Source organism: Palaemon carinicauda, chromosome 7 (genome assembly GCF_036898095.1).
Source record: "Palaemon carinicauda isolate YSFRI2023 chromosome 7, ASM3689809v2, whole genome shotgun sequence".
In the NCBI taxonomy this organism is placed as follows: Eukaryota; Metazoa; Arthropoda; class Malacostraca; order Decapoda; family Palaemonidae; genus Palaemon; species Palaemon carinicauda.
In genome coordinates, this window is record NC_090731.1 from 83,151,100 (window position 1) to 83,161,424 (window position 10,325).

General features: G+C 42.8%; 1 protein-coding gene across 1 annotated transcript; it reads left to right on the forward strand.

Moving 5' to 3' along the window:
* Nucleotides 1-608: 608 nt before the first annotated feature.
* Nucleotides 609-9,913, forward strand: LOC137644411 (uncharacterized). Its single transcript, XM_068377391.1, has 4 exons — nt 609-653; nt 3,644-3,832; nt 3,942-5,180; nt 9,878-9,913. Exons 1-4 carry the CDS (start codon nt 609-611, stop codon nt 9,911-9,913), a joined length of 1,509 nt encoding a protein of 502 aa, XP_068233492.1.
* The last annotated feature ends 412 nt before the right edge of the window (nt 9,914-10,325 follow it).

The following is a 10,325-nucleotide window of genomic DNA, read 5'->3' on the forward strand; positions in this document are numbered from 1 at the left end:
GGATTCACACTCACGGCAGGGAGAACCTTAAGAGCAAGGTTTTCCCCTCCATGTCGGGCAGAGCGTGTGCGGGTCTACAGGTGATGAAAGCCACCTACTGCAACATCCGCCACGGCCTGCACATCATATCTTACGAGTAATTTTCTCCTCCATAACAATCACACAATCACCAGTACACAAGTACAAGAGAAGGCAAAGGGCTGCAGCGTAAAGAGTGGAGGGTAACACAACCATCCACGTTGAGCCGAAGCGAGTGAATGAGGAAAGTGGGCTGACGGTGGGGGGGGGGGAGCTAAACTCTGCCCCGTACCGCCAGCCAACCACGCACAACTGCCTGGTTTTCTTTCTCTTCGGCTGTTTCAGCTGCACTGATGCGAATTCCTATATTTAATAATTACGAAGTTTGTATATCGCGTCGGAACAAATTAAATTTGCAACCGAGAATCACATCTAATATTCTAAAGGAGTCTTATAGTTTGAAATAAAACATTATCAATGCAGAGATCTAAATGCCAATGACCCACTGTCCTTGACCTACAGTACTTACAATAATACTTTGAGTTTTGTTAAGGTTTAACTTCATGCCCCCACAATTATCACCCTGCACCATGGGAACACTGTGCAAAGTCACAATTTTTGAGACCCCAAAAATCGTATGTACTATCATTAACAATGCATGTGAATACAATAGATGGCCTATTCCTTGAAGCTTATTTTGGACACACTATATTCAGTCTGGCTGAAACTTGATTTTTCCCAAATAATTTTTCATTGATAAGACTGTTTCCTAACCTCACTCTACTTATCATTTTTTCATTTGAGTAAGATATCTGAATGATGATTTCCTGTGTCTTTAAACCAAGAAGTATCACAGTGGGTAAAGAACTTTCCTTTGACTTTGGGAGAATGGATAGTAATCACTATCTCTCAATGTCAGTTTTGTTTTTAGCCACCTTAAATTCTTATTTTGTCCAAATTTTCTTTTTTTTAAGTCTCGTCTAATGAATTAATGTACAATTTTCTAAATTGGTAACAAATGATCAACAGTGTACAGTGCCCTCCACCATTTGATCATTGAACTAACGAACTTCTGCCAATACAAACGTATGCAAAAATAATAATAAAAGAAATAAAATATAGAAAAAATATGTCATGGTTGAATTTCAAATTGCTTGGTTGAGCGGTAGGTTGATTCGCACACTGGTGCTTTGGCTGCATGCTAAGCATTATCGGTAAACAAGGATTTGGAATACTTCAGTTTTATCAACATTATCAAAAAACACGAGATAGGGGGGATTGCATAAAAAATATATTGAAATTCTTTTAGTTTGTAAAATCATGAAATGTTTCAAAGTGATTCAAAATGGCTGCGTATATAGTAGGCCTACATGTACGTACTTACAAAAGACTAAATTATAAAAATTAACATTTCCTGATATCCAGCACCTGCAGTGCCATTACTGTACAGAGGTGAATATAATAATTTCCTATTGTAGATATCATCCATTAAATTATCAAATAAAAGAATCTAACCTTAAGCATATAGTTAAACCTTGTCTGTTGTCATTATGTTTCGAACAACACAGTGGTTGCAGAATTCTGTGATTAGTAGTCAATATAAACTCTAATAATTTTTTTCCACATTAAAATATTCATATCTAATATAAAAAATTAACTACCTTAACTATCAATTACACTACCAAAATGAATGTTCCGTATTGTAATAATATAAATACGTACCTGTATAATCTACTGCATTAAAATCTTACACTGGAAATACTAATATTGTCCCCTCTCATATACATATAAGCATTTCAATATGCTGTACTATAATAAAATCCCAAGCATGAAAATTACAAGTGATGTATACTATGTATTACTGTAGTAATAACATAATACTGTCCTGTATGATACCATTAACAATAATAGTAAAAGAGTAATGAAAAAACAAACATACACAATAACTTTCTGGGGCGGCCTGTGACGGCCGGTGAAAAGGTCCTTCTTTACACTTTTCTAATATAAATCTTCCAAATATACTAGAGAAAGATAAAAGCATGGAATGCAGAGGTTACAACCCTCGCGCGAACACCTTGTAGGTGTCGTGTATTTAACAAGGGCGTGTGAAAACCACTATTCACAGGCTGTCTTCCATTTAGATAATCCCTTCATCAATGGGGAGGGCCGTGACAGGCCCTAGAGAACACAGTTGGACTACCCCACCGACACCTACCACGCGCACTCTCTAGGACATCCTTCTGTTTTGGACTTGCCAGCTAAGTCGGTAGTGTTTTGATCAGTGTTTCTTCGCAAGTGTTTGTCGTTATTTCAACATGACTGACGTTGCTACTTCACCTTTACCAACGTTAAGTACCATAGTTTGTTTTGACAGTTTATTGCAGTACCGGGCATTTGTTCTGTTTCCAGTATTGTGGATTTTAGTTTTGGAAGCGATTGGCCTGCCTCGGTATCGGCAGCCATTTTGGGTTTTGTTCGCTTCGGTAAATTTTCAAGTTAATATTGCCCATCTGGTACTCTGTCATCTAGGTTATATCACTTACGTTTTATGACCAATTTTATTATCATTATTTATTATTAGTTTTTACTATGGTATTTATTTGCTAGCAAGTCCAATTTGGACCTACGAAGAATAGCGATTTAGTCTTTGTTATAGTTTTGTACTCGCCTCAGGAAGGTGCTCGTTTTAGACTATATCTTTGTTTATTTGTTACGTTGTCGTTATTCTTTGTTCTTGGTTATTACAATTACTAAGAAAAAAGCAATCAATTTTATTATTTTTCTTATCATATTATTGTGTGATGTTGGTTTTTTATTATGTAACCTTGAGAGCGTGAGCATAGAGTGCTCGTTTTCTGTTCTACAGATACGAGTTACCCCTTCTCTAGTTTTCTTTATTAAGCTCGAGTAAGAGAGGTGGATTTCCCGTTTTCCGTTTTTTTACGATCACGAGTTATTCCTGCCTCCTCTTATTCTCCGAGTTGATGATATTACGTTTAATGATATTCACGTTTTATTGATGTGGTTACTGTTAATATAGCTAGCACTATTAATAGGTTACGTTAGTGTACGAGTCATTAATTGGGGTCGCTTTATGCCGACACCCTTAGCTCCGCCTTGAGTTATACTCCGCTATAATGGATACTCATTGGGTGAGAACTAGTCAGATATTTGGAGTGCAACAGTGAAATCCGGCACTCAGACTCCGGCTGAGGCCTTTTGCACACGAACCTTTGTCATGTTTGATCACAATTACACTATTACGGCCCCTTTTTTCATCGAATCTCCGGCTTCACTGGAGATAACACAGACATTCAGCATTGAGGTTAATGTTATCGTACCGCTGACGGTCACGATATCACGATGACGGGCCTTTGTCACCGGATCTCCGGTACAAACAGAGATCAATCAGACGATCAGAACTGGAGTTAACAATGTGATACCAATGAAGTTTATAGTTTCATGTTACGTGGTTACTGGTTATTAATATATTTTCCTAATATATTAAGTTGTTAGCTAATATCGTACTCACACATAATTAAAATTTAATTGTTTTCTGTGGATTCATATGTCACTGACCAGAATCTCAAGGAACATCCAGACTTATGTCTTCTTTCTTTTACAGAAAGTCCGCTGCGATGCCAAGGGCTGCTCCGCTGCCTTTACTGATCCCATGGGCCATGATCTATGCCGGTCCCATGCACATTGCGCCATATCCTTCTCTCGGGAACCGGGACAAGCCCCCTACATGGTATGGTTCCCGGAGTCATGCATGCTCTGCTATGAGCTGTCATCCCTACTCCTGAGCGAGGAGGTAAGTTGGTTCTAGTTTGTTCCTGTTAATATCCTTTGCGAGGAATTAATTGGTCTTTATATATTTACATCGATTATTGCTTCATCATTAATCCCCTCTCCTCTTTCAGGCTGATGATGAATCTCTCCGGGAGGCAAGAGCTACTCTCCGTCCTTGGGTGTCAGGTTTTGGGAGGAATGCGCCGTCTGGCGCACCCTATCTCCTTGATGGAGACATGGCTTCTCGCCTATTCCCAGGCTCTACTACTGCAGCAGTTCCACCGGAGACAGCGGCCCCGTTAATTGAGGCGGTTAGAGCAACCATTCTAACGGAGGAAGAGGTTTTATTGACGGAGGACGCGCCCTTTCTAGATCTGGACGACGAACCCATGGATGAGCAGGTAGGTGGTGATGAGTTGGTGGACCCCCTTTCACCCCACACTCCTTCCTCTACTGCTTCCTTTCACGGCTTTGATAAACCTACGGCTTCTCCTCGAGGTCCCTCCGTTCCTGTACGACCCAAGGTGAAGCCACTATGTACCTTTAAGCCTTCAGCTTTGCCATTATCAGTGTCACCGGTCCCGGGACCCTCAAAGGATCCTGATGTTCATATTACTGTATCTAAAACCGTGACTCCTAAAAAGTCGAAGTCCGCTAAGTCCAGGGCTTCGTTAGCGGATCGGGCTCGGGAGCCCGCTTTATCCGCCACCATGGTCAGGGATATTGTGAAAGAGCAGATACAACAGCATCTACAACAACAGTCTAGGACAGACCAAGGAGCTATGACGGAGCTCAAAGATATGGTGGCGAGTCTGATCCGTTCCGGAACTCAGATGCCTCCTCCTTCAGCCCCAGACGCATCGAAGTTACCCCCCTTCGATAAAAACAACCCTTGGAGGTTTGCCTTACATGCTCCATATATAGATGGTGCCATAACTCTGGAGGGCATAGGCACCCGCCCTCTAGAGGACCTAGAATTTTACCCTCCGGGACTAGAATTCCCATTCAACGGCTTCATCCGATTGAAAGAACATGCCTTGGTTAGGTTAGACAAGGTACCGAAAGAAACGGTAATATTTCCTAAAGAGCAGGCCCAAGCTCTCTGGGCCAGGACGTTGTCGGACTGGGGGTGCACTAATTCCAAGCTCACCCCACACAAAGGAGCCTACACCATATTTACAGCTTCTCCAGTTATTACCTTGCCTATTACAGATAAAGTGGCAGGTCTTACTTTTCAAGCTATCAAAGAAGGTTCTGCCATGCCGGCTCTTAAAGAGATGGACCCCACCTCCATGCTCATCCCGAGTACCGTTACTATCTGGGATGATGCCCCCTCTACTTTCACAGTAGGGAAGTTAGACCCAGACTGCGCCTCTAATCTGTTTTCCAAGAAGCTTCCCAAATTACCAGAAAATCTTCTCAAGACTAAGTTTGAGGCACGGAATAGGTTAGCTAGGTCTCTCCACTCCATTACCTCCGTGGAGTCTCTAGCCTCGCTTTATCCGACTGAGACCTTGTTCCGGGTATTCACAAAGAACCTGTCTCTGTCCTTCCAAATCGACTTACACGAGTTTTGTTCGGCTCGGGTTAGTTGCAGGAAACACGTTCTATCTGAGGCCTCGATCAGGCATGAACCGAACAGACTGATAGCTTCCCCCTGTTGGGGTAAGAACCTTTTCCCTCAGGAGGAGGTGAACAAGGTTCTACAAGACGCTGCGAGAGCAAACCAAAATTTGCAAGCGAGGTGGGGCCTCACAGCCAAAAGGAGGGTTGAAGTTCAAAAGCAAACCTTCTTCAGTAAGAAACAGAGGTTTGCCCCTTACAAGACGAGCCGAGGTCACTACCATCAATCGTCTGTTACCCACTCGTCTTCACAGTCTCCCGCTGCTTCGTCGACTCTACAACCGAAGCACCCTCAACAGGTGGTCTACCTCACTGCTCCCCCAGGTACCCAACCCAACCCCGTTTGGATGAACTCACCCGCATACAACCCTAGCTACGAACCCTCAGGTCCCTTTCGTGGACACCAGAGAGGTAGCTACAGGGGTAGAGGACAGTTCCGTCAATGAGGCGGACCTAGGACAAGGGGTTCTCGAGGAGGGAAGGGACCTAGATTCACTCCCTCGCAATGATATAATCCCGGTAGGGGGGAGACTTTACCACTTTCGAGACCATTGGACCTTCAGTCTGTGGGCTCACAGCATAGTCTCCAAAGGTTTGGGGTGGAAATGGTCACAAGGTTCTCCTCCTCCACCAGTGGCCTTCTTCCAGAAACCCACTACCATTCTGAGAGAGTACACCACCGAGTTATTAAAGAAAAAAGCAATCAAACGGGTTCGATCGCTGAAGTTCCAAGGCCGCCTGTTCACAGTTCCGAAGAAAGGCTCGTCGGCATTGAGAGTGGTCTTGGACTTGTCAAAGCTAAATTCTTACATCCTCTGCGACAGGTTCCGGATGTTGACCATCTCTCAGGTACAGACCCTGCTTCCCCGTGGGGCCATCACCACCTCTATCGATCTTACCGACGCCTATTATCACGTACCAATAGCTTGAAACTTCTCTCCTTACCTAGGTTTCCGTCTAGGCAGGAAAGCCTTTGCGTTCAAAGTCATGCCCTTCGGCCTCAACATTGCACCCAGGATATTCACGAAACTGAGAGAGACAGTGTTAGAACAACTCAGGAACCAAGGGATTCAGATCGTTGCTTATCTGGACGATTGGCTCATTTGGGGTCGGTCGGCCCTGGAATGCAACAGAGCTACGAAGAAAGTACTTCGTTTTCTCGCCAACCTGGGATTTCGGGTCAATCTCCAAAAATCCCGCCTACTACCATCAGACCGCTTCGAATGGTTAGGCATACAGTGGGACCTTGCACGGCACAAGCTGCCTCTACCTCCCAAAAAGGTAAGAGAAATAGCTTCCAAGATCAAGAATTTTCTCAAACACAAACAGGTGTCCAGAAGAGCCTTAGAAAGAATCCTCGGCCTTCTTCAATTCGCTTCAGTAACAGATCGACTATTGAAAGCCAAACTCAAAGACATCAATCGAGTTTGGAGAAAGAGAGCCACAGTACCTTTAAGAGACAAGGTCTCGAAGATCCCCTCTGTCTTGAAAATGAGACTACAGCCATGGTCCGAACCGAAGAACCTCTCCAAATCGGTTCCTCTTCAATTCCCACCCCCACAAGTGACAATTCATACAGACGCATCTCTGAGTGGATGGGGGGGTTACTACGAACATCAAATGTTTCAGGGCTCTTGGTCACCCGCCATGAAACACTTCCATATCAATGTTCTCGAAGCCATGGCAGTGATCTTGACCCTGAAGAGACTCTCTCCTCCAAGGTCGACCCACATCAGAGTAGTGTCAGACAGCACAGCCGTAGTACACTGCATCAACAGAGGAGGATCCAAGTCGCCCAACCTGAATCAGATCCTGGTCACTATCTTCGCCTTGGCAACAGAAAAGAACTGGTTCCTGTCAGCAACCCACCTAGCGGGAGTCCAGAATGTGATAGCAGACTCACTATCCAGGACGAAACCACTGGAATCAGAATGGTCTCTGGACATAATTTCATTCCAATGGATACTCAGGCTGGTTCCGGGCCTCCAGGTAGATCTATTCGCAACTCAGATGAATCACAAACTTCCGTGTTATGTGACACCAAACATGGACCCTCAGGCTTATGCCATAGACGCATTAACCCTGGATTGGAACCATTGGAGGAAGGTTTACCTATTTCCACCAGTGAATCTTCTAATGAAAGTATTGCACAAACTACGCTCCTTCCGGGGGGCAGTGGCCTTAGTAGCACCTCGCTGGCCAAAGAGCAGTTGGTTTCCTCTCCTCCTCGAGTTGAAACTCCGACCCTTTCGGATTCCATTCCCCAAACTGACCCAAGTAATCCAAACACAGCCTATGTCAGATTCCTCAAGGATAGCCAAAACCCTAACTTTGTGGACTTCATGAAGTTTGCAGCTCATAAAGACGCAAACATTGACCCGGAAAACGTTCTCTTCATCGAAGCGGACAAAAGGGACTCGACAATTCGTCAATATGATTCGGCTGTTAAGAAATTAGCAGATTTCCTAAAGAATTCAGACCATACTCGTATGACTCCGAATTTAGCCATCTCGTTTTTTAGGTTCCTATTGGACAAGGGCCTGGCAGCTAGCACTATAACCACCATCAAGTCAGCTTTGAAGATGATCTTCCTTGTTGGGTTTAACATTAACCTGGCGGATCCCTATTTCTCATCTATTCCAAAAGCATGTGCTAGGCTTCGGCCTTTGGATCGGCCACAAAAAGTCTCTTGGTCTCTGAACAATGTCCTCAAACTTGCGTCAGACACGGACAATGAGACCACCTCTTATATTACTCTGCTTAGGAAGACTCTATTTCTAACAGCTATGGCCTCAGGTGCTAGAATCTCAGAACTAGCAGCTCTCTCACGTAACCCGGAAAACATAGATTTCCTCCCTACAGGCGAAGTACTGCTTTCTCCAGACAGAGCTTTCCTAGCTAAAAATGAGGACCTGCAAAATAGGTGGTCACCTTGGAAGATTATCTCTCTTCCCCAGGATCCTTCGCTGTGTCCAGTCACTACTCTCAGGACCTTTTTAGCTAGATCTGGCACCCGCTCGTCTGGCCCCTTATTTATCAGGGAACAAGGGGGTACTATGACCATTCAAGGTATCAGACAACAAATCCTCTACTTCATTAAACATGCTAACCCGGAATCATTTCCCCATGCTCATGATATACGGTCAATAGCTACCTCCATCAATTACTTCCAGAACATGGACTTTGATGACCTTAAAAAATATACGGGTTGGAAATCTCCTATGGTTTTCAAACGCCACTATCTAAAGAACTTACAGGCCCTTAAATACCCTACGGTTGCAGCGGGGAGTCTTATCTCTCCCCATTAAACTCTGATTATTTCTTTATTCCATCTCTTCTCTCCTCCCTCCTACCCACCTCTCACACCACGTCGCCACTCTCCTGGGTGGTTCGTTAGCCCTAAGTTATTTACCATGTTTAATTCCTATGATTTAACTGTTATTGTAATTACCATTCCTTTAATGTTTAGATATGCTTAGACATGTAAGATTGATACCTTTTGTGACTGGACATTCAGGTGATCCCTTGTCTTCATATTATTTTAGCCTTACGTCCCCTATGTCTTTGGCTAGTTTGTGATTTTATGTTTACTTACAATATTATATTATTGGCTTACATGGTGTTTGTTTTCTCCTTATTATGTTATTATTGTATTGGGCTTGGAAGGCATTCTCTGGTACATTTTCACCGGCCGTCACAGGCCGCCCCAGAAAAGGGATTTTGACGAAGGAAAAATCTATTTCTGGGAAGAAGCCTGTGACGCCCGGTGAAACCCTTCCTGGTTGTTTGGTACGGACCCACCCCCTTTTTTCCTTGCCAAGCCATATGTTCTTGCAGAAGGATGTCCTAGAGAGTGCGCGTGGTAGGTGTCGGTGGGGTAGTCCAACTGTGTTCTCTAGGGCCTGTCACGGCCCTCCCCATTGATGAAGGGATTATCTAAATGGAAGACAGCCTGTGAATAGTGGTTTTCACACGCCCTTGTTAAATACACGACACCTACAAGGTGTTCGCGCGAGGGTTGTAACCTCTGCATTCCATGCTTTTATCTTTCTCTAGTATATTTGGAAGATTTATATTAGAAAAGTGTAAAGAAGGACCTTTTCACTGGGCGTCACAGGCCTCTTCCCAGAAATAGATTTTTCCTTCGTCAAAATCCCTTTTATCACCAACACTAATTGGTGCTCATGTCATATAATACCCATAGTATAAATATATTACTAATGAAAATGATTAAAAGAGGCTCTAAAACATAATACAGTTTTGTATATGATCATGTAATAACTGATAGAAAATGTATGTTAAAAATCATTGTGATATGTGATCAGCCACATGAAAAGATTCTGATATTCTCTCTCTTTGAAATAAAAGTTGCAGGGATTTAATTATTCTTATTTTACCTTTAGCTTATATAATTTTTAAAATAAAGTACATTATGTTATTTTAGGTTAAAAATTATGAATTTATATTTCTGATGGTTTGATTATCTTCTATTTTAACAATTAGCATTTGAAAAAAAAAGCTTCAACAGTATCTTAGCATGATAACATGAATAAGTTTCAACTGTTCTATAAAAAATTGAACTTATGGAAATTAAACACCAGTCAAACAAATGAAATTTTCCTTTACAGCATTTGCTTGTTGAAATTAATGACTGTCAATATCATCTCTTTCTTTATGACTTCGTGTTCTGTTATCAAGTTGAAATGATTGATAAGGAGAACAAAACATATTTCAGGTTCTCATGTTATAATATCTTTTATGGGCTCAAGCCATGTCGTCCTGATGGAAGTTCCGATAGGGTAGCTTCCTTGGGTATATTACAACTACGGCGATATTCCCAGAGAATTTACCTTAAGGTACCCAGAATTCTAACTCCTGGAGCGAATATCCCT

Bases quoted from the DNA above. Each gene is read 5' to 3' on its own strand.
- LOC137644411 (XM_068377391.1), top strand. From the start codon at position 609: ATGGGAACACTGTGCAAAGTCACAATTTTTGAGACCCCAAAAATC. The intron at 654-3,643 runs GTATGTACTATC...TTTCTTTTACAG, and splicing joins TTTTTGAGACCCCAAAAATC to AAAGTCCGCTGCGATGCCAA. The intron at 3,833-3,941 runs GTAAGTTGGTTC...CTCCTCTTTCAG, and splicing joins CCCTACTCCTGAGCGAGGAG to GCTGATGATGAATCTCTCCG.